At 43.1% G+C, this 25,058-nt stretch overlaps 1 protein-coding gene across 2 annotated transcripts in view; it reads left to right on the top strand.

The window, feature by feature from the left end:
- Positions 1-2,440: 2,440 nt before the first annotated feature.
- Positions 2,441-25,058, top strand: part of RTF1 (RTF1 homolog, Paf1/RNA polymerase II complex component) — a 68,687-nt gene continuing 46,069 nt past the window's right edge. The window contains exons 1-2 of one of the 2 annotated variants that reach the window (XM_080687823.1): positions 2,441-3,053; positions 21,987-22,097. In XM_080687823.1, coding sequence (XP_080543949.1) covers positions 2,847-3,053; positions 21,987-22,097 — 318 coding nt within the window. In that variant the 5' untranslated portion in view covers positions 2,441-2,846. The remainder of the gene's footprint in view (positions 3,054-21,986; positions 22,098-25,058) is intronic. The other variant, XM_080687824.1, reaches the window with a different exon arrangement.

Below are 25,058 nucleotides of genomic sequence, written 5' to 3'. Positions count from 1 at the left end.
ACCCCACCAAGGCCATAAGGAATCTATACTAATAAAAGGGTAATATGCTAATTAGACCACACGTCTTCCGGACATCTTCCAGACATCCTACCGGACAAAGCCACAGCGGCTCTGCGACTGCGAGGCCCGGGGCTCTGGCCTTGTAGCCATGGCCACTGGCAGTGGCAGCAGCAGCAATGGGGTGATGGGGGCGGCGCCTTCCCCTGATCTGCCCTCTCGCCTCCCGCAGTGGGAGCGGGCCTAGGCCATCAGTAGGCTATCTCCTGAGGGTTCCAGGACTGTGAAAGGGGGCAGGTCAGGCTCAGGGACCCCCCAAGTGCACCAATTTTGGGGCATCAGGCCTCTAGTGTGATAATAACAGGTGCACCAGTATCACTGTAAGTTTAATGGTGCTTCACCTATATTGCAGTAGGTGAGGCTGTTATAAAACTCAGCTAATAGGAATGCGGTGATAGGATTTTGAAACAAGAGGCCAGGTGGCAGCACTTAACTGCCAGAAACCAGGTAGATGCAATTATGAGTAGAAAGGTCAGAGTTACAGCCAAGAAGACCCCAGAGAATTATGGAAATGGTTAACAGAACACAATAAACATTCCCATTGGCAAAATAGATGGGAAGCCAACAAGGGTACTCCTCAACCTTCAACCAGAAGGGTGATAAGAGGGCTGAGGGCAGTTGCCCCAATAAAAAGTGACCATCCTTTGCCAAATTTTGGATCTGAGCAAGTTTTTAGACCCTGAACTCATTAGGAGATTGTTGGGCCCTCGCCGGTTTGGCTCAGTGAATAGAGCGTCGGCCTGCAGACTGAAGGGTCCTGGGTTCGATTGCCTCAAGGGCACATACCTGGGTTGCAGGCTCCTCCCTGGCCCGAGCTGGGCCCTGGTCAGGGCACATGCAGGAGGCAACCAATTGATGTGTTTCTCTCACATCAATATTTCTGCCTTTCCCTCTTTCCTCCACTCTCTCTAAAAATCAATGGAAAAATATCCTCGGGTGAGGATTAAAAAAAAAAAAAGATATGGTTGGGCCACCAAAAGAACTCTACCTCACAGAAGGGCACCGGGCTTCAGGCTGGCTAGAAATGGAGGAGCTGGCCTGGTCATTTTGGGTCATTTTGTCCGTGGTCTCAGTTCCAAGGATATGTTGGGGGAGAGAAGTCTAGGGCAGTGGTCAGCAAACTCATTAGTCAACAGAGCCAAATATCAACAGTACAACGATTGAAATTTCTTTTGAGAGCCAAATTTTTTAAACTTAAACTTCTTCTAACGCTACTTCTTCAAAATAGACTTGCCCAGGCCGTGGTATTTTGTGGAAGAGCCACACTCAAGGGGCCAAAGAGCCGCATGTGGCTCACGAGCCGCAGTTTGCCGACCACTGGTCTAGGGGTTATATCTTAGAACAACTCTTTTGGAATAAAGCGGTAGCTGGGCCTTATTGCTTTTTTCTACCTGAATCCTGAACACCTTTTTAAGCTAACTGGTAGCAAATTGGACATCTAGGTATGTATTTAGTTCAGGGATGTCTCTATGTATATTTTCTTTTATTACTATTTTAAGGTATGTACATTTGTGATATGTACTGTAAACCTGCTGGAGAAAATACAATTTAGACAGAAAAAGTGAGCCAGAGACCAAGAACTCATCAGCCTGCCTCTGCCCAGTAATGGCTAGGGAAGTCTGTGGTCTCATTCCTAAGTTCACTACCAGAATAATGAATGAATGGACTCCAAAAAGTTTTTAGAAGATGTCAAGTTGTTATTGCTTATGCTCCCTACTCTATATGCCAAATCCCACAAAGAAAGCACTTCTGGAGCTGCCCTTTTAATCAGCTGATCTCAAACTCAACAGGCATGAAACTGAACTTATTTCCCATTAACACCAGTTTCTGAAACCTCCTCCCACATGTGTTGCTTATCTTGATGGAAGGGCCCACCTACCACCAGCTTCCTATGCCAGAACCTGCGTGTTGTTTATGTCTGCGACCTCACTTTACTCCTTTCCCAACTAATCTCCAAGACCTGGTAATTCTAATTTCCAAATTATCTGTCCATTTCTACTGCTTCTTCCTTCGTTTAGGACACCATCATCTCTTGCTAAAATGACACCAACAGCCTATATGGTCTCCCTGCCTTCTAACGCATTCACCACACTGGGGAAGCAGAGTAATCTTTTTAAAACACAAATCTAATAATGTTGTTCTTCTGTTTAAATCTTCCAATACTTCCTATATAGCTTATTAGACTCTGCATGTGGCCGCTGGGTCTTTCCTCCGCCTTATTCCCACACTCCATGCCATCTGTTCGGCCATAATAAACTTTCAGTTCCCTGAACCCAACTTTTTCTATTATCACGGCTTTTGCCCACGCGGTTCTCTGCTAAGCACACCCTTCCCTCTACTGTTGTTTTGGGTAACTCAGATGCATCCTCCAGGTCCCAGCTCAGTTGTCACTTGCACAACCTAAGTAGGCAAGCTTCATTTCCCAACGGGTGCCCTCGGCAGAGGTCCAGGAGACTTGTGTCTCTCAGGAGGACAGCCCCTCACGTCGCCTTCGCCACTTCATCAGTGTCGGACAGTTGAAAGGCTCCTCAGAGAGGACCAAGATACTGTGCGGCTCCAGTCCACGACAGGTTGGCATCCCATCAAGCTTGGGCCCCGCAGCGGAAAAACAACCATGACTTCCAAGAGCCAGCGCAGGGTGAAGGAAAGTGGTCCACTGCCGGGAACCAAGCCGGGTGCTGGGCCCCGCCTCTCACGCTACGTCGGGGGCGGGGTAGGGAGGGGCGCTGAGAGCCGGCGAACGGCGTGCGCCGAGCGGGGGGCGGGGCCAGGGGCGGAGCGGAGCGCGCATGCGCGGTCGCCTTTGTGTGGGTCGAGCAGCGGCAGCGGCGGCGGTGGCAGTGGCAGTGGCTGTCCCACTGGCAGACGGGCTAGAGGGGAGTCCGGGCGGCGTCCGGCGTGGGAGCCGGGGGACCACCATGGTAAAGAAGCGGAAAGGCCGCGTGGTGATCGACTCGGACACGGAGGACAGCGGCAGCGACGAAAACCTGGATCAGGTGAGGGCAGGCCGCGAAGGCGCGGGCCGGCGGAGCGGGCGGGTTGAGTCCGTGCCACGGGAGCTGGGAGCCGGCCGGGCCCGGGGTCACCCGTCCCTAGCGCCCGGCCCGCCCCGTGCCCTGACCGCTGCTGCCGCCTCCTTCCTATTCTCCCCGCAGCTCCTGGGGCCCTCGGAGTCCGGCCGGGGCCTGGAGAAGGAGCCCCGAGTACTTGGCGCCTTGGGCGGGGAGGCGGGGCAGGGATCGGGCTGGTGGGCCTCGGGCTCGGGGGACCGGAGGGGTCCGTGATCTGCTGGTCCAGATCGGGGCGGCGGGCTGCAGGCCAGGCGATCTGGGCCAGGAGAGATAGGAAGTATCGCCCGCCAACCCAGGAGGCTGAAGGTTTTGGAGGAGGTGCAAGGGGTGAGCGTGGGGCTTTTTGGGGGTGGGGTGGGGAAGAAGGTTCGGGCTCTGGGAGATGAAGTTTTTCAGACAGGTGTGTGGACGGAGTAAAGGGACGACATCCTAAATGTTCCAGAGAACCGCCGCGGTGCTTGGCGAGGAAGACTTAGCTGCGCGCACTAATTTCGTATTTGGTAACTAGGGTCGTTCGAGGTTGAGAGGTCCCCTGATGAGATGTCAGATTGAAGAAAACTCTTAGGAGGAGGAAAGAGGGCAGAGGTGGAGAAATATAGGGAGATATGGAGGGACTGTGGCCGGGGCCTCTTGGCCGTTTTCATGCAGCATCCAGAGTTCTTTCTTACTTGAAGATTGTGCAGGAACTATTGAAAGCAACTTTTGGTTTTAATGGTTGGGATTGTTTGAAAATACTGTCGGGAGGAAGCTGTCCTTTGTAGCAGTACTGTAGTGATACCAGGAGATACAAAGAGGGTTTCCCCCATGTTTTGTGAATAAATGATATAAAGAAAACATGCTAGAAGTAGTAGCTTTATAAGTTGAGTCGGGAAAAGTGCTGAACTTGGAATCTGAAAATTTGAATTCTAGGCTGGACTATGCTGTTTTCTAGCAATGTATCTTTGGTCTTAACTGTAAAATCTAGGTGCAACTTCGACCTTGTATATCTACTTGGGCTATTATAAGGATCAAGTATTTGTAAGAATGTTGGTACAAGCACTTGCAAATAAAGCTTTTGTATAAATGATTTGGTGTGGGTCTTTTGTAGTAGGCCAGAGATCTCAGGACTAAAATATTGGAGCATGAAATAGGAAGACTTTAAGAGGAGGGGCAGGATATATGTTGAAGAAAAGAGAACTGTTTTGAAAACGGTGGAATGGGAGTGGAGAAGTAATAAGGCCTCTAGAGAACTATCAGAATTGTTTTGGGATAGGAATTGAAAAGTAAGTTGAAAATATTCTCACTGAAAGGCTCCTGAAATTTATAAAAATATAAAAAATATGTATTCTTTTTTAAAAATATGTTTTATTGACTATCTCCTGCACACCCCACACTGGGGATTGAGCCAGCAACCCAGGCATGTGCCCTGACTGGGAATAGAACCGTTACCTCCTGGTTCATAGATGGATGTTCAACCACTGAGCCATGCCAGCCAGGAGGAAAAAAAAAATTCATGACTAAAATTTGGTTATACTTTTGTTTTTTTTAAAAAATATGTAGTTTATTGATTTCAGAAAGGAAGGGAGAGGGAGAGAGAGATAGAAACTTCCATGATGAGAGAGGATCATGGATTGGTTGTTCCTGCACGCCCCACACTGGGGATGGAGCCTGCAACCCAGGCATGTACCCTGACCAGGAATCTAACCGTGACCTCCTGGTTCATAAATCGAAGCTCAACCAGTGAGTCATGCTGGCTGGGCTGGTTGATAATTTTAGACCAATGCTTAGAAGAATTAGAACCCTTTTTTCTTTTTTTACTATTTAGAAATACAGATATTTTAAATAATAGCATCAGCTACATTTGCATAGTGCTTAGGGTGAACTGACCATCTTAATTAGGTGTTTTATTTACATTGTCATGTTTTTAAATTATGAAGTTGGTATCATTTTTCCCATTTTACATATGAAGAAAGGGAAGATTGAAGAAGTAACTTACCGAGATTTACACAACTTGTAAGTGGTAGAGTTGGAACTTGGACCCAGACCTGCATGACAACAAGGCTTATACTCTTTCCACTATCCAGTGGTCGGCAAACTGAGGCTCGCGAGCCACATGCGGCTCTTTGGCCCCTTGAGTGTGGCTCTTCCACAAAATACCATGGCCTAGGCAAGTCTATTTTGAAGAAGTGGCGTTAGAAGAAGTTTAAGTTTAAAAAATTTGGCTCTCAAAAGAAATTTCAATCGTTGTACTGTTGATATTTGGCTCTGTTGACTAATGAGTTTGCCGACCACTGCACTATACCAACTTAATCTGTTTGTCTTTAAAGTTTTCATATTGCAAAATGAGAATGTTTTATGGCCATTTTTCATGTTGCTACAATTTATTTTTGTAAATGACATTGACTAGAGAAAATTGGTACACCAATTATAAAGATTATTCAGGGCTTCCTTGGGAAAGCACTCTTAAGATACCTGTTCTGATGATGAATAAACTAAGCAAATTATTCTAATTACTCTGTTCTTAGTGATTTCCCACAGAATCTGACAAATGAAATGAGTGGAGATCTTCCTTTTGTGGTAGGCAGATCCACACAGAACTTTTCTGAAATAGGAATTGGAGTTGGAGGGGATTGCAATTTTAAACCCAACTATCTATTTGTAAAAAGAAATTAGCATGAAATGTGCAAGTAATACCTAATACATTTTAAAAATATATTTTATTGATTTCAGAGAGCAAATGAGAGGGAGAGAGAGCTAGAAACATCAATGATGAGAGAATCATGGATAGGCTACCTCCTGCACTCCCCACACTGGAGATCAAGCTGACAACCTGGGCCTGTGCCTGACAGGAATTGAACTGTGACCTCCCGGTTCATAGGTCAATGCTTAAACAGGGAGCCAAGCCAGCCGGGCCATTATTTTTATTTTTTATCATCACCTGAGGACATGCAGAAGGGGGAGAGAGAGAGAGAGATGAGAGAGAAGCATCAATCAGTTGCCTGTGGTCAGTGCCCCTCCTGGGGATTGAATCTGAAACCCAGGCACATGTCCTGACCGGGAATCTAACAATCACCCCCTGGTTCATAGGTCTACGCTCAACCACTGAGCCATGCCAGCCAGGTAATACCTAAAGCTTCCTCCTCTTCCGCCACTCATTGACATTCTTTTATCAGATGGGAACCAGATCAGAATTCCCTTTCCCTGCACATCCTAAGAGAGGCACCAGTGCCTTCAGTCTGTCTGTTCAGCACTGTCCCAGGCTGTCAAAGAATCAGAGAAAGATCTCTGCCCTCCAGAAGTTTTCATCAGAGGCTATTAGCAGAAGTTCAAAGTCAGCCTGGTTTGGGGTTCTTTAAGAATCCTCAGAGCTCCGTGTCTGGATTGTTCAATTGGTTAGCGCCTTGTTCCCATATGCTAAGGTTTCGGGTTCAATCCCCAGACACATTCAGGCATCAACCAATGAACATAGGCTATAAATGGAGCAACAGATAGATGTTTTTCTCTCTCTCAATCTCTCCACCTCCCTCTCTCCCTTCCTCTCTAAAATCAATTAAAAAAAAAATCCTCAGAACAAAACTAATATACTCTGGGTTCCCCTAACAGATGCCTTGGGCTGCTCCGTCTAGTTTTGGGTCTTCATTGGGGATATAGCATCATTTTTGCTGTCTTGTGTATTGTCCTTACGAAAAAGAATAAACTGTGACAAATCTCTGAGTGTCTAGTGAGATAGTGGAGCACAGTTAGTAAAGAGGTCCTTTGTCTCTGGGTTTTCCAGATGGGAATCTAAGCTATTATGTCAAAAATATTCTCTCCAGCTTGGTCCTTCTGGAAGGTAAGGCAGGTGAGCCTTCTGCACTGTTTTTTTTTTTCTGGTGGTGAGAAGAGGATCACCTATGTCAGAAGCTGCCTAGTATGCTTATTCAAAATATACTTTGCAGGGATTGGCATCCCAGAGCTACTGAATCAGACCTTCAAGGGGATAGAACCCTGGACATTGCATTTTTACCACATACAGCTCAGGTGCTTATTTATGTTAATGACTGAGACCACTATCTGGATGCAAGTTAATCTTTTTAGTAAGACACCCTAAGTATTTGGGAGAGAAATAACTTCCTGTCTCAGTCAGAATGTGTTCAGGTATAATTGAAGAAACTTAACAGAGATGTTTAAGGTGGCAGAGATGCTGGTTCTTGTAGATCTGTGAAGTTATTTGAATTGTTGGGATGCTTTTTTTAAAAATGTATTTTATTGATTTTTTACAGAGAGGAAGGGAGAGGGATAGAGAGCTAGAAACATCGATGAGAGAGAAACATCGATCAGCTGCCTCCTGCACATCCCCCACTGGGGATGTGCCCGCAACCAAGGCACATGCCCCTGACCGGAATCGAACCCGGGACCTTTCAGTTCGCAGGCTGATGCTCTATCCACTGAGCCAAACCAGTTAGGGCAACGACCTTTTTATGTTGGTCACATCCTTCCTTCAACATTAAAAATTGCAAATCATGAAGATATTTGCTCTTGGTGCCTCTTGGAAAAAAACAACAAAACAGAATTCAAGGCAAACCTAGGCTTTTTACTCCATCATGTGCCTCCATGAAGATAATGTGTGTCACTTTTTATGGCATTATTTTATGCAGTGGGTCCTAGAAAATGAAAAGTGTCCAAGGTAATAAAGGAATCAGTTCTCTATTCAGATCAGTACAGCATTTATAAAAACTTTACTCTGCCTTTCTCAAGAAAAAAAAATTGAGCTACATGCATATTGACACCCTTTATTTAATAATTTCCTTTTTATTTAAAATAGTGATCAAATTGTCATGTCCTGTTTCTCTTGCTCATCCTACTTAAAGTAGCAATAATTAAATTTGTCTTTGAGAAAAATAGACCCCCTAAGTATTTTCTAGGAATTATTTTTAGACATTATATGTAAAAAATATCAGTGTTATAAAGTACCTTCCATAAACCTTCTCCATTAAAGTTGGGAAATTTAAAAGCTGTGCTTCTCATAGTCTTTTTTTTTTTTAGAGCAGAGTTTAAAGTCTAGGGCAGCCGTGGGCAAACTACGGCCCGCGGGCCGGATCCGGCCCGTTCGGCTGTTCTATCAGGCCCGTTCGGCTGTTCTATCCGGCCCGCGGAGCCCAAAGAGCGGAGGGTTCTCTTGCTCTCCCCTCCGCTCCTTCACCAGCAGCAGTGTTAACATGGCAACGTGGGGAAACACGGCCGCAGCTCCTTCTGAGTGGGCGGATTTATATCCGCCCATTCAGTAGAAGGAACAACCTCTCAATCTTCCAGAGGCTCCTTGTAATGCCCGAGGACGCGTCTCCCGACATCACCCTGGGAATGCGTAGACACATTATCGTGGTGATGTAGGGAGACACGCCCCTGGAGAGCACAGTATCAGAGCCTTTCTGAGGTAAGATTAAGAGCTCTACTCAAACACAATTTTTTCCTGTTCCCACATTCTGTACATCACAATGACTTGTTAATAAAACAACAAAGGCCCTAACCAGTTTGGCTCAGTGGATAGAGCGTCAGCCTGCAGACTCAAGGGTCCCGGGTTAGATTCCAGTCAAGGGCATGTACCTTGGTTGCGGGCACATACCCAGTGGGGAGTGTGCAGGAGGCAGCTGATTGATGTTTCTCTCTCATCGATGTTTCTCTTTTTATTTTTTTTTAAAAATATATTTTATTGATTTTTTACAGAGAGGAAGGGAGAGGGATAGAGAGCCAGAAACATCGATGAGAGAGAAACATCGACCAGCTGCCTCCTGCACACTCCCCACTGGGGATGTGCCCGCAACCAAGGTACATGCCCTTGACCGGAATCGAACCCGGGACCCTTCAGTCTGCAGGCCGACGCTCTATCCACTGAGCCAAACCGGTCAGGGCTCATCGATGTTTCTAACTCTCTATCCCTCTCCTTTCCTCTCTGTAAAAAATCAATAAAATATATTTTTAAAAATAAATAGATAAAACAACAAAGACTTTCAGCTTTTAGGGCTTGTATCCACTGCAGTTTTTTTTCCCCACTGCGGACGCGCGCAGCAGGCAAAAAGACACACAGAGGACATGTCACACTAGCCATGCTGCGGCTGCATTTTTTTGCTGATACGGATGCGGTATCAGTAACGCTACCATGGCCACTAACCGCATGTGTTAGCGGCAAAACAAATGCATTTTGCGCTGCGTTTGCTTCTCCCCCTTGCGCCTGTAAAAATGCGTGCTACAGGGCATTTGTGTTAACATGCACCACTGCACATTAGCATCAACGCTGGTGTTAAAATGTTTGAAATGAATAAAACTATTGAAATAATAAAAAAAAAGACCGTACCCTTTTATGTAATGATGTTTACTTTGAATTTATATTAGTTCACACAAACACTCCATCCATGCTTTTGTTCCAGCCCTCCGGTCCAGTTTAAGAACCCATTGTGGCCCTCGAGCCAAAAAGTTTGCCCACCCCTGGTCTAGGCTGAACTTGTGAGAAGTGTCAGTGTTGACTTGTGAAGTTTTTCATTTGTGTCATAATGTTGCATCTAATGTTGCATGTAACTCATTTCATAATTTCACAGAGAGTTTTTAGGAAAAATTCAAAACCCATCTTTTGGCACCAGTCTGTTAGTGTTCTTATTGCTCCCTTCCTAGACTCTAAGTTCCCCAAGGGCAGAGATTATTTATTTTATTTTTTTAAATACTTTTTTTTATTGATTTCAGAGAAGAAGGGGGTGGGAGAGAGAAACATCAATGATGAGAGAGAATCATCGATGGGCTGCCTCCTGCATGCCCCCTACTGGGGATGGAGCCCCCAACCCAGGCATGTGCCCTGACTGGGAATCAAACCATGGGACCTCCTGGTTCATAGGTTGATGTTCAGCCACTGAGCCACAGTGGCTGGGCGAGATTATTTTTCAACAAATGTGTTGGACAGTGCAAGGCACTAGGATTACTGCGTGAACAAAATAGAAGTTTCTGTCTTTAAGGAGCTTAGACAGAAAGTTAAAAGGAGGGGAGTGAGAGAGAGTGGGAGGGAGGGGCAGGGGCAAGCATTGCTCAGAGTCATTTCACTATAGACTATGTATGAAGGAAGAGCAAGGATACTGTGAGAGTATGACCAGGGATCCTATACTAGCCTGGTGGGAGTGACATTTAAACTGAGACCTGGAATATATGGTAGGGAAAAGGAGATTAGGAGACTGACAAGTATAAGGAAGTGTTGAGGGTTCATGGTTGAGGGACCAACATGCACAAAAGCATTGAGGCAGGAAGGACCTAGCACCCTCATGAAACTGAAAGCACAGTTACTGAAATTGTAGAGAGAGTGGTACAAATGAAGCTGTAGAAGTAGTTTGCTGTATGGCTCTCTGAGGATGGAAAACCCAGTTTAGTGGATCACAGCCAGCATTAAAAATAGAAATGAAGTCCTTAACCAGGTTTGCTCAGTGGGTAAAGCCTTGGCCTGGGGACTGAAGGGTCCCGAGTTCGATTCTGGTCAATGGCATGTATCTTGGTTGCACGTTTGGTCCCTAGTAGGGGGCATGTAGGAGGCAGCTGATCAATGTTTCTCTTTCATCCATGTTTCTAACTCTTTACCCCTCTCCCTCTCTGTAAAATCAATAAAATATTTATATATTTAAAAAAATAGAAATGAAGTTGAATCTAATAGAAAACATCAAGTGTGTCAGACCTAGTAGTAATAAGTATTGTTTTGTGAAACATGTTTCATTTATATGCATGTACGTGTATACTGGATAATGAGGTATAATTTATGTACAGTGTGCTGGGGTTAAAAAGTTTAAAGGGGGAAAAAAGCAAAATAAAAAATGTTTAAAGCTTCTGGCAGTGTAGGCAATGTTGAGGACTTTGGACTTTATTCTGAGGGTAATGAGAAACCATTGAAAGATTTTAAGGTGGAAGGGGTGTTAAGATTTGCTTTTTATGAAGTTTGCCCAGGCTGTTATGCAGATAATAACCTGGAGAGGGGGCACCAGTTAGGTGGCAGATAGAAGAGTCCAGGTGAGAGAAGCTTGACTAGAATGGAAGCTTCAGGAGGGCAAGACTATTTATTTGTGTGTGTGTGTGTGTGTGTGTGTGTGTGTGTGTGTGTGTGTGTGTGTGTGTTTTGAAAAAATTTTATTAATTAATTTTAGAGAGGAAGGCAGAGAGAGAAAAAAACCCACATCCATTTGTTGTACTACTTATTTATGCAGTCATTGGTTGATTCTTGTATATGCCCTAAACAGGGATGAAACCTGTAACCTTGGTGGATGGGAACAAGGCTCTAACCAACTGAGTTACCCGGCCAGGGCAACTATTTGTTCATTGTAGTATCCCTGTACTTAGAACAATGTCTGGCATGAAGCAGACAACCTGTCAATATTTGTTGAGTGAATGCCTGATTTGGATTGATATGGTAGTTATAGAGACAACAGAAAAATAGATTTGATTGGACATAATATTCAGGTTATAAAACTGAGAGGACTTGACTGATTGGATGGATGTTGGGGTGAGAACGAGGAGGCTCTGATATGAAATAGGGAATCCTGGAGGAAGATCAAGTTTAATGTGAAGAAAAATAAATAAATAAAAATAAAGGTGAGTATCATGCCCTGACCAGGGTGGTTCAGTGATTAGAGGGTCGATCCACACACCAAAGGGTAATGGGTTCGATTCCTGGTCAAGGGTTGTGGTACCTGGGTTGTGGGTTTGCTCCCCATCCCCGGTTGGGGTGTGTGGGAGAGGCAACCAGTCGACATGTCTCTCTCACATCGATGTTTCTCTCTCTCTCTCTCTCTCCCCTTCCCTTCCTTCCTTTCACTCTCGATAAAGCAATGGAAAAAAATATCTTTAGGTGAGGATTAAATAAAAAGATTAAAGGTGAAGATCATGACTTCACTCTTACTTTTGTAGAGTTTAAAGTTGTCTGTGAGATGTCCATAATGCCTGCCTGGCACAAAGTAGGTACATAATAAATCTTTGCTACTTACCAAGTTTTCTAACCTGGTTACAACAGGATCACTTAAAGAGATAAGGGATATTGTCAATTTGGGGGTTCTTGCTCTAGCTCCTCTGCTGTAATAAAATCCCTTCTTTAAGGAGTAAAAATGTGTATTAGTTAGAAAGTGTACTAGAAGAGGGAGCTAAACAAAAACCAGTAACAGTAGTAGAATTTTAAAAACTTTTATATACCTTTTATTTTGAATGGGTTGAAAATTGATTTTATTTTATCAATTCTGTACATTTTTATTTTTTAAAAATATTTTTTTAATGGTTTTAGAGAGGAAGGGAGAGAGAGAGAGAGAAATATCAGTGATGAGAGGGAATCATTGATCGAGCTCGCAACTGGGGCATATGCCCTGACGGGGAATTGAACTGTGACTTCCTGGATCATAGGTCAATGCTCAACCACTGAGCCATGGTGGCCAGGCAATTCCGTATTATATAAATATATAACTCAGTATTTTATTTACAATTATAAATAATTTGCTGGAAATTTGAAGGGCAAGTTCCCACTTTTAGTGCCAATCGTGTGAAATATAAAGGATTATTATATTGCCACTTTGGAATAATTACTTTAGAAGGGGTTTTTTAATTACATATTCATTGTTTTAATTTTTTTATTATAAAAATAGTACGTTCTTGTGGAAAAAGTTCCAACAAAACAGAAACCCCTATGTCCCAAAAACATATTTATAGAATGGTTCCATTCCTTACTCCTGAAAAGTAACCAGTGTCTTCCTATGTTGGAAGCATGTTCCTCTACCAAAAATTTTTAAATTTTATTTTTGTTAATCCTCACCTGAAGATATTTTTCCTATTGATTTTTAAAGAGAGTGGAAGGGAGAGGGAGAGACAGACAGAAAAATATCGATGTGAAAGAGACACATCGATTGGTTGACTCCCACCCTGACTGGAGCCTGCAGCTGAGGTACCTGCCCTTGACTGGAATCAAACCCTGTGGCCTTTCAGTCCGAGAATTGATACTCTAACCACTGGGAAAAATGGGCTAAGGCTCAATAATTGTGATATGAAAGAATAGGTATTAAATCTCAAATTTAAACCTCTGTGAATTACTACTCTTTCCTCAGTATCTCTAAGTCTTCCCACTTCTCTCTGTTCCTGTGGTTACTTACCTTTGCCAGGTCACCGTCCACTCTGATGATACTGCTGTGGATTCTTTCTGACTCCTCTGCATTTGCACCTTGGCCCCTCTAGTCTGAACCTCTGTCAGTCAGACTGCTCTTTTAAAAACCTTCCGGGGATGGTTAAGTGAGAAATGCTCATCTGTCTGAATTCAGATAACAGACTCAGAAACAGAAGTATGGCGAAAACAAGACTTTTAATGCGTTCTCGAGAGCAGGTGTCCTTCTGGTTGTATAGGCACTTCTGATGTAGCTAACACAGCCTATTTATCCAGTCCCTCCTCTGGTTCCTCATTGGCTGAGTACTATGGGGTCACCTGTTTCCTCATACGTCACCTAGGTCTTATTGTCTGCCATTGGGCCATTTAAAAAAAACTGGGCTGAGGACTTTTTTAGTTGCCTCCACCTCTCCTAGTCACCTCCCTGCAGCTCAGCGAGGGCCCTGTTAGGGACACTCTTGGCCCTAGTCTCAGACCTTCCCAGGGGACATGGGGTAGAGTGACAAGGTGCACTCAGCTCGTAGCCCCACCAGTGAGCTTCTCTCTGCCCTACATTCTGTTTGCCCTGGGGAAATTCAATAACTATTTCCATTAAAAGTTGGCTATGTTGGAGATGGATAACAGAGACCTATTTTCTATAGTTACTCCCCTGCTTAAATCTATTTGATGGCTCCCATTGCCTTCAAATAATAGCCAGGTTCCTGGTCCTCTTTTTTTGTTGTTGTTTTTTTTTTTTTTAAATATATTTTATTGATTTTTTACAGAGAGGAAGGGAGAGGGAGAGAGAGCCAGAAACATCGATGAGAGAGAAACATCAATCAGCCGCCTCCTGCACACCTCCCACTGGGGATGTGCCCGCAACCAAGGTACATGCCCTTGACCGGAATTGAACCTGGGACCCTTGAGTCCGCAGGCCGACGCTCTATCCACAGAGCCAAACCAATTAGGGCTCCTGGTCCTGTTTTATAAACTGCAGAATGATCTGGTTTCTTCTTACCTCTAACCTACCTCATTCCTTCTCCTTGCCTGCTAAGCTCCATTCACATTGGTTCTCTTCCAGGTATTTGACTAAACCAAGCTGTTATCAGCTTCAGGGCCTTAGCTATTCCATTTGGAGACTTCTGTCCAAAACACTGCATCCCTTCTTCCTCTCCCAAAGTCTCAGCCTAAATGCCATTGTCTCAGAGAAACCTCCCCAATCATCCTATCACAGATATATTTCCCATTCACTCAATTCACTTCCTTCTTAATACTATCACTAGATATAATTAATTGTTTCTATACTTGTTTATTGTGTGTCCCCACTACTTTAAATTCCATGAGATAAAGGAGAAGAAGAAACATCAATGATGGAGAGAATCATTGATTGGCTGGCTTCTGCACTCCCCACCCCCCAGAGGATCGAGCCCATAACCCAGGCATGTGTCCTGACTGGGAATCAAACCGGGACCTCCTGATTCATAGGTCGACGCTCAATCACTGAGCCACTCTGTTCGGGCCTTTGTATCTTTTCTTCATGACTGTCTCTCCTGTGCTTGGTAGATAGTAGGTACTGGTAGTTACTGGTTTGCCTAGAACTGAGGATTTTCCCAGAATGCACGACTTTTAGTGTTAAAACCAGGACAGTTCTGTGCACACAAGGATGTTTGGTCACTCTAGCTGGTAGTAATTACTTACATTAGTTATACTTGTAGAATGAATAAGTAAAAAAAGAGCTCGTATGTTAATTGGCTATGAAAACTTCAGCTTTGTCCGTATGAATTTCTAGCAGGGGTCCTCAAACTTTTTAAACAGGGGGCCAGTTCACTGTCCCTCAGACCGTTGGAGGGCCGGACTATAGTTTAAAAAAAAAACTATGAACAAATTCTTATGCGCACTGCGGGCCCAGGACTTGTCGGCTGCTAAGCAGGACAGGCAGCGGCACCGGCGGGCCGGATAAATGTCCTCGGCGGGCCGCATGGGGGCCGCGGGCCGTAGTTTGAGGACCCCTGTATGTGTCCCACTTACATGTGGTCATGGGAGGTTTAGTTAAAGAGATGAGATTTAGTTTTCTTTAAGTAAGAGGGAGCTAAGTTGCTCTATTATAGTTTGATCCTGATATGACATCACAAAAAGCACACTAGTTGTGAATGATAGGTGGGGGAATTAAATCTTAAGGTTTAAATCTTCACATATTGATGGATTAGAATTCTGATCTTAACCAGAATAGCATTGTTTTAATAAACATTACCTTAGTAATCAGGGGTGGGCAAACTTTTTTTTTTTTTTTTTTTTTTTTTTTTTTTTTTTTTTTTTTAAATATATTTTATTGATTTTTTACAGAGAGGAAGGGAGAGGGATAGAGAGTTAGAAACATCGATGAGAGAGAAACATCGATCAGCTGCCTCCTGCACACCTCCCACCGGGGATGTGCCCACAACCAAGGTACATGCCCTTGACTGGAACCGAACCTGGAACCCTCCAGTCCGCAGGCCGACGCTCTATCCACTGAGCCAAACCAGTTAGGGCGGTGGGCAAACTTTTTGACTCGAGGGCCACAATGGGTTCTTAAACTGGACTGGAGGGCCGGAACAAAAGCATGGATGGAGTGTTTGTGTGAACTAATATAAATTCAAAGTAAAGGAGCGGAGGGGAGAGCAAGAGAACCCTCCGCTCTTTCGGCTCCGCGGGCCGGATAGAACAGCCGAACGGGCCAGATCCGGCCCACGGGCCGTAGTTTGCCCACGGCTGCCTTAGTTCAATTAGACTCGCTTAATTAAAGGGTCTCAGTTTTGGCAGTCTAGTTTAATGTAAAATATGGCTTTTAAGCAGTGAAACTGCCCTAGAAGCCAGGTATGGCATCCTACACAGCCATACCCATAGTATGTTGAGCATTGGCATTACTTTAAGCAGAACTTTAAGTTCACCTTAAATTTGATATACCATGCTGGCATTCCATACTGCCATTCCCCTAGGAATGCCAAGATAAATGACACTTTTTACTGGGTGAGATGTAATACAGGGATGATGGTGAGAGAGAACCACTGGACACACAGAAACATTGTCTCAATCAGTGGCACAGTGAAGCAGGCAGGCAAGAGAGCTTCAGAAGGACCTACCCCCTGTGCAAGAATCAGTTTTACATTGGTTTGGGTTTTTTTTTTAGCATAGACATTGGATAAATCAACCCTATGATAGCAAATCTGATGGTCTCTTCATGTATGCATTGTTGGAAAGACCTTTCCATTGCACACTTGTCTGTTCAGCTGTACTATGAGCCTTCAGTAGAACATGAAGGACTTATCTAAAAAAGAGTAACCTCGCCCAACTGGTGTGGCTCAGTGGTTGAGTATCGACTTATGAACCAAAATGTCATGGTTCCATTCCTGGTCAGGGTACAACCCTGGGTTGCGGGCCCAATCCCCAGTGTCGGGTGTGCGGGAAGCAGCCGATCAATGATTATCTCTCATCACTGATGTTTATATCTCTCTCTCCCTCTCCCTTCCTCTCTGAAATCAATAAAAGTATACTGAATGAATGAATGAATGAATGAATGAATGAATGAATAAATAAATAAATAAATAAATAAATAAAAGAGTAGCCTTGCCATGAGTTCCCCCAGTAGCTTTCTATACAATTCTCAACTTGTGGAAAGGGTATCTTTCACACTGTTAAGAAGGACTTTGCCGTCTCCATATTATTGTTAATATAGTATTTAGTGTTGTATAAGAGGAGGGACTGTACCTATCAGATGCAGTTGTTTGTTGATGAAGGAGAGCCATTTGTTAGGTTTTTAGTATAGAGTGGAACGTCTTTAACAGAAAGACAGCACTAACATCTTAACGCTTTAAGTTATAGTAACTTTTAATGGCTGTCTACTGCATGTGATAGTTAATGTTTCAGAGAAGAATTTGATTGATAGTGTATCCAAATCCCTTTTATAATGAGTTGGTATCAACCTATTATAAAGAATTCTGGTACAGCCGAAACCGGTTTGGCTCAGTGGATAGAGCGTCGGCCTGCGGACTGAAGGGTCCCGGGTTCGATTCTGGTAAAGGGCATGTACCTTGGTTGCGGGCACATCCCCAGTGGGAGGTGTGCAGGAGGCAGCTGATCGATGTTTCTCTCTCATCGATGTTTCTAGCTCTCTGTCCCTCTCCCTCTCTGTAAAATATCAATAAAATATATTAAAAAAAAAATTCTGGTACATTCATGAACCTCAAAGGTCAGGAAAGAGATTACTTACCAGAAATCTCTGTAAAAGTTTATAAATTTGCATTAAGGTAATATGGGAAAAAAATACCAGACACAAAATACTGTACAAGTCAACAATTCCATTCATAGGTATTTACCCAAGTGAAATAAAAATTTAATGTTTACACAAAAACCTGTACATGAACGTATAATTGCTCTACAATGGAAACAACCCAAATGTTTTTCAACTGGTAAATGGATAAACAAAGTGTGCTACATCCATTTAATAGAATACTACTTAACAATAAAAAGGAGTAAACTTCTGATATATGCTGCAACATGAATGAATCTCAAATGCATTATGCTAAGAAGCCTAATGGCTTCTTTTCAATGGTTAATCCAGGGTCTGACAACGAGCCACCAATGTGCGGGCCACTACATCAGCACCCTAATTTGATAACCCCAATTCAAAGGCTACATATTGTATGATTTCATTTATATGATATTCTGTGATAGGCAGACTTAGGGACAGACAATAGTTTTGTGGGGAAGTATATGAAGAATACCAGTATTTGGGATGATGATGGTACTATCATATGCTTTAATTGTGGGAGTTTAAACTATTTGTCAAACTCAGAACTGTACTTAAGAAAGGATAAAATGTACTGTAAGTCAGTTGCACCTCAATTTTTAAAAATACGATAGACAGCCCTAACCAGTTTGGCTCAGTGGATAGAGCATCGGCCTGCAGACTGAAGGGTCCCAGGTTCGATTCTGGTCAAGGGCATGTACCTTGGTTGCAGGCATGTCCCCAGTAGGGGGTGTGCAGAAGGCAGCTGATCAGTGTTTCTAACTCTCTATCCTTCTCCCTTCCTCTCTGTAAAAAATTAATAAAATATATTTTAAAAAATACGATAAACACAAATATTGCTGTGATTTGCATTTGGTCAATAGGAGTTAATCGTTTTGGTATGAAAAAGTAGAGTGTTCTTATGAGCTTCAGCGTTTTCAGGAAGTTAGTGTGCTAGCTCCCTCTAATGAAATGAGAAGAGTAACATTTCATGACTGCTTTTGAAAGAGACCATGTCAGCTGTTAATCTGAGAAGGTCATTTTCTCATTCTGGCCAAGGAGGGTATACTCCTAAAATAGAAAGAAACTGGAAGAAGAAAACATACTTTGTAGCAGTCTATTATTTGGCACTTGACTTGTAATTGTATCGCACCATTATCGTCAAGGAATGATACTACTCGTATTTATTAGTTGCATTTTTCTCCTTTTAGCAAAAGGGAGAAAAAGGTTTTAGACTAGTAAACCATGCCTGAATTAGGAGCTAGGATTCTATCTACCCTGGTTTGAATTCTGACTTTATCATGTACTAGCTGTGCTACCTTGGGTAAATTACTTAACCTCTCCTGCTCTTTAGTCTTATCTTTAAATGGGGATGATTATATAAAAAAACAAATAGATAAATAAATAGTTGGCAAGAAAAAATGGGAATGATAATGAGAGTTACCTTAAGGTTGTTGTGAAGATTAAATGTTAGATGGTTAGAAAAGTACCAGGCATCTAGTAAGTACAATGTAATTGTGGGCTGGTATTGATATTAGCAGAGAGCAAGTATCCTTTTGTTGCATTTTTAAGTGACTGGGCTGAGTTGGGGAGAAGTAGCAGCAGAGGGGAACCCTGTGAGAGAGCAAAACCTGGTTGTAGCCACAACTTACTAAATGGCACATCCTTCCCTCCCCCCCACTAGTCTCTCTTAAATCACCAGGAGAAGGCAGAGATAATGAATAGGAATATTGGGATTATCAAATTAGAGTTCTAATGTAGTGGCCAGCACATTGGTGGCTTGTTGTCAGATCCTGGATTAATCATTGGAAAAAAACTTTTTTTTTTTTTTGCTTATGCATTCAAAATTTTTAAAAATGACCTCAGAAACTGGTAGTTTGTCAGCTTATTCAAATTAACCCACAAATGCCAATTTTACTATGAATTACAGTAAGAAGATGCTCAGAGTATCGGTTAGCTATACCATTAAGAACAGTGAGCAAATTACCTTTGTAATCATGGTTCTTATATAAATACTTGAGAATCTGTACTTCTGTAGCTTATAAAGAAAATGGTGACAATTTGGAAGTAGCCTTCAGGTCAGTTTTATATTCACTTTTGCATTTCAGACATATATTTTGCCATTAAGAGGTAGGAGACCATTTTGAAAACATTTATTTTACTAGTAGCACTTAGGAATACTAGCAGTTGTGTTCATGTGATAAAAGTTCCCATGATGGAGAAACCAAGATAGCGGCATAGGTAAGCACCTAAACTGCTGCCTTGCACAACAATTTCAAAACTACAACTAAAAGAACGGACACCATCCAGAACCACAGGAAAGCTGGCTGAGTGGAAATTCTACAACTAGAAGGAAAGAGAAAAGTTCACAGAGAATTGGAGGTACGGCAAAGGGTCTTTGTGCGCGCAGAGAGGAAGGGTGGCTGAGAGCCTGGCTCACTTTCTCTGGCGGGAGGGGGAAAGAAGCCCCCGACTGCACGGAACCCCAGTTCCGACTGCACTGAACCCCAGTTCCGGGCGAAACCCTGTGGACTCAGGCTCATACAGGGGGAGTCTGGACTGTCAGGTAGAGAGAGAGGCACCCAGAGACTTGGAGACCCGGGGGAGCCCCGGCAGGCAGGGGTCTGGAGGTGCGCGCGCCACTGTGGAGGTTGCCACAGGCTTTCCCTAGCAGAAGGGAGTCGGAAGCTCCTGACTGCACTGAACCCCAGTTCCAGGCAAGCCCCTGGTGACCCACGCTCTTGCGGGGGGAATCTGGACTCTCGGGCAGATACTCGGGAGCCGGGAAGGCAGAGGTCTGGAGGCGCGCGCGCAAGGGCAAGACTGACGGGAAGCCAAGACTGTCTGCTCCGCCCTGAGACTGCACCCCCATCCAAGCTGAGCACAGAGGCTTTTGCAATTTGGCAAGTCTAATCCTATAAGGCTGTCTCCAGCACTGAACTTCTCCCAGCGTAGACACAGCTGATCCTCACAGCCAACTGGCCTGGAGGTCAATTCCTCCCAGTGATACCAACAACAATCAAGACTTAACTACAACAAGGCTGTACACACAGTCCACAAAGGGGTATACCAAGAGTATCCACCTCAGGTTAACTGGGGAGGCCGACCCACTGGGCCATATAGGAAACCTAGCACACAAATCTACCCTACCAACTCAGGGAAGCAGTGAAAATGCGGCGACAAAGAAACAGATCACAAACAAAAGAAATGGAGGAAAACAAACGACTGGATATAGAATTCAAAACCACGGTTATAAGGCTTTTCAAGAATATCCTAGAAAAGGCTGATAAATATAACGAGACCCTCGAAGATATGAAAAAGGACCAACTAGAAATTAAACATACACTGACTGAAATAAAAAATATTATACAGAGACCCAACAACAGACTAGAGGAACACAAGAATCAAATCAAAGAATTGAAATACAAAGAAGCAAGAAACACTCAACCGAAAAAGCAAAAAGAAAAAAAAATCCAAAACGTTGAAGATAGTGTAAGAAGCCTCTGGGAAAACTTCAAGCGTACCAACATCAGAATTATGGGGGTGCCAGAAGAAGAGAGAGAACAAGATACTGAAAACCTATTTGAAGAAATAATGACTGAAAACTTCCCCCACCTGGTGAAAGAAATAGACTTACAAGTCCAGGAAGTGCACAGAACCCCGAACAAAAGGAATCCAAAGAGGACCACACCAAGACACATCATAATTAAAATGCCAAGAGCAAAAGACAAAGAGAGAATCTTAAAGGCAGCAAGAGAAAAACAGTTAATTAGCTACAAGGGAGCACCCATACGATTGTCAGCTGATTTCTCAACAGAAACCATGCAGGCCAGACGGGAGTGGCAAGAAATTTTCAAAGTGATGAATAGCAAGAACCTACAACCAAGATTACTCTACCCAGCAAAGCTATCATTCAGAATTGAAGGGCAGATAAAGAGCTTCACAGATAATAAAAAGCTAAAGGAGTTCATCACCACCAAACCAGTATTATATGAAATGCTGAAAGGTTTTCTTAAAGAAGAGGAAGAAGAAAAAAGTAAAGATAAAAATTATGAACAACAAATACATATCCATCAACAAGTGAACCTAAAAATCAAGTGAATTAAAAACCTGAGGAACAGAATAATCTGGTGAATATAATAGAATCAGGGGCATAGAAAGGGAGTGGACTGATAATTCTCAGGGGGAAAGGGGTATGAGGGGGTTCAGGAAGAGACTGGACAAAAATCATACACCTATGGATGAGGACAGTGGCGGGGAGGTAAGGGCAGAAGGTGGGGTGGGAACCGGGTGGAGGGAAGCTATGGGGGGAAAAAGGAGAAACAATTGTAATAATCTGAATAAAGATTTATTTAAAAAAAAAAAAGTTCCCATGATGATGTCCTTCAATTGAAAGCACAAAAAGGTAGAAGAGGTATAGGGAGGGTGGGCATTTTATTATTCTTGGATATTTCTTTTCTGTTGAATAAGACTCATGTGATTACTTCTGTCCTATTAGGAGCTCTTGTCCCTGGCAAAGCGGAAGCGCAGTGACTCTGAGGAGAAGGAGCCACCTGTGAGTCAGCCTGCAGCCTCCTCAGACTCTGAGACGTCGGACAGTGATGATGAGGTGGGTGTGAAGGGACTAGGCCACTGTGACTGACAGGTATATAAGGGTGACTCTGATGGCCTCTTTTTCTTTTAAACTATAGATTTGATTTCATGTGTATTTATTTTATTTTATTTTGTTAATCTTCACCCAAGGATATTTTTTCCATTGATTTTTAGAGAGAGTGGAAGGGAGGGGGAGAGACTAGAGAGAGAGAAACATGGATATGAGAGACAAATCAATTGGTTGCCTCCCACACATGCCCATCCGGGGCTGGGATCAAGACTGCAACCGAGATACATGCCCTTGACCGGAATTGAACCCGGGGCCCTTCAGTCCACAGGCCAATACTCTATCCACTGAGCCAAACCGGCCAGGGCATGGCCTCTTTTTCTTAAACCGTGACCTCCAACTTAAGATCTACAAGAACTTCTTAGGAAAGAAAACTGTGTAAGGAAAACTCTCTAATTGTCATGTTCTCTATACTGCTAGTCTCTGCAGGGCATTTGTGGATACTTTTCAGTCTTTTGTTTTCAGGCTACCGCAGAAGACAGGGCACAACGTTAGTCATCATCTCTTTTATTTTGTGTGGTATTTTCCTCATCTTTTAATTCCACTTTTGTGTTAGAAATTTCTGTAGAGAATGCCATATTTTAGTGGAAAATACTTTCGCAAGACAAGAAGCTTTCTTTTTTTTATTTCTTTTTAAAAATATATATTTTATTGGTTTCAGAGAGGAAGGGAGAGAGAGAGATAGAAACATCAATGACCAGGAATCGAACCATGATCTCCTGGTTCATAGGTTGATGCTCAACCACTGAGCCACTCTGGCTGGGCTTTTGTTTTTTTTGTGTGTTAATTCTCACCTGAGGATATTTTCCCCATTGCTTTTCAGAGAGTGATGGGAGGGAGGGAGGGAGAGAGAAAGAGAGGGAGAAACATCAATGTGGGAGAGACAAATCAATTGGTTGCCTCTTGCACGCACCCCTGCCTACTCTGAGTGTGCCACCCTCCTAGCTCCTCCATGTGTTCACCTTGAAGCTACAATTTGTAGTTTAAAATATATATATATATATATATATATATATATATATATATATATATTGATTTTAGAGAGAGAAAGGGATAGATAGAAACATAGATCGTCTGCCTCCTGCGTGCCACTCCGGAGATATAGCCTACAACCCGGGCATGTGCCCAGACTGGAATGCTCCTGTGTCATGGGGCTACGCTCAACCACTGAGCAACACCGGCTGGCCCATTTTATTTTTTTGAATGCATAGACAATACAGGAAAATCTTGAATAATTTCCTTTTCCTATTGTTCCTATATCAACTACTTTTATTTTCCATGTTTCAGAAGTCAGCTGTTGTGGGTTTCCTCCCCTCACCTATCAATATTCTATGAAGTTTGAATCTGTGGTATATCTAGAATACCCTATTACATGTTTATGGTCTTTGCAGTTCTTTAAGGTACAAGCATAAATATTCTGTGAAGTATTTCATTCTTCATATTCAAGTCCTAAGTATGCAGTTACTTGTAGGGATTCCCTTCCTACTTTTTAGCTGCTTGTGTCAGGACGGCAGAGTGTGTGCTACCTCCACAGCTTAGAGAAACACAAAACTTGTGCTAGAGTATATCCAGAGTCCATAAAGACCTTCAAGCTTAAGGTTCCTTGCAGCTACTTAACCATATCTAAAAGTCCTCACCTTAGAATCCTACCCATCTGCTTATGCTGTTATTGGAGAAAAAGCTGACAGGCAAGTTGCACTCTGCCCAGAGGGCAATGACAATTTGAGTAACTTTCCCCCTACAAGATTCTTAGCTCCTGCTGCTGCCTTCAGGTCCCAGTTCCCCAGGCCCACGAGCTTCTTGCAGCTCTACTCCAATCGCCTTTCCCCCAGCCCCACTGGGAATAGCAGTCTCAGTATCATGGCCATTCTGAAAGGCACCTTCAGTATGTATTATCACTCTTTTGCCCAGACTACTATCTGAGCACCTCAAAGTTAGGGTGAATATTTTATTACTTTAAACAATTCAGCAAACTGTCCAAAAAGATTGAGAAAAAAACTTTTTTTGAGTCCTGCCAACTGCCAGAGAACTCAGTGGTAATACTGTGAACTCTTATTTATGGCTACCCAATTTTGGGTTGGATAGGGAACTTCTGAGAGGTCCTTAGAATATAAAGTTTGAGACAGCAGCTCTTGCCATCTTTTCACTCTCATAATGATATTCATGTCTTTTTGTAGGTAAAAACTGTATAATGAGGTAATTTGCTATGTTGTCTCATTTCTGCTATGGCTTTTATATCCTTATTACTTACAGAAATTTGGTTGTTAAAGCAAGTCCCAGTCAGATGGAGCCTACTTATATCATATGTTACTCTGTAATTTTTTCAGATACACCTCCCAACCCTTATTGTTTATTATCGTTGATGAACAGTGAATACAGGTAGAAAAAGTATGTTGGTTCCTTCAGATTTGATAGTGCAGAAAACTGGTCAAGAACAACTGAGGAGGTTAGTGAGTGGTTTGTTATAGGGAGAGACATGCACTGATTTTAGAGAAAGAAGATATCTAGCTGAAAGTTATGAAAGTTTCTTATCCAGAAAAAGTGGGTGCATTGGACATTAAGTTTAAGATTCAGTTAGGGAGGGTATAGTGGGTGTTATATTATCTTCGCCCGGAGGCACGGGGACCTAAGTTTAATGAAAGTGAATATACTTATGTATTATTTTTGGTGGATGCATTATTCTTAGTGAGAATTTGGGGCACATAGGACTCTTTCTGTAAGGTTTAATTTGACTAAGCTTGGAAAATTGGAAAGCACATCTCAGTAGTAAGCCATAATGCTGTACTGTGGCACTTTGGCACTGCCACTTTTTTTTTTTTTTTTAACATTGCATAGAATTTTTTTTAAGATACCTTTATTGATTTCAGAGAGGAAGGGAGAGAGAGAGAGAGAGAGAGGGAGAGAAAGAGA

Source organism: Plecotus auritus (assembly GCF_963455305.1).
Source record: "Plecotus auritus genome assembly, chromosome: 1".
Classification (NCBI taxonomy): domain Eukaryota; kingdom Metazoa; phylum Chordata; class Mammalia; order Chiroptera; family Vespertilionidae; genus Plecotus; species Plecotus auritus.
This window is presented reverse-complemented; position numbering and strand designations above follow the sequence as displayed.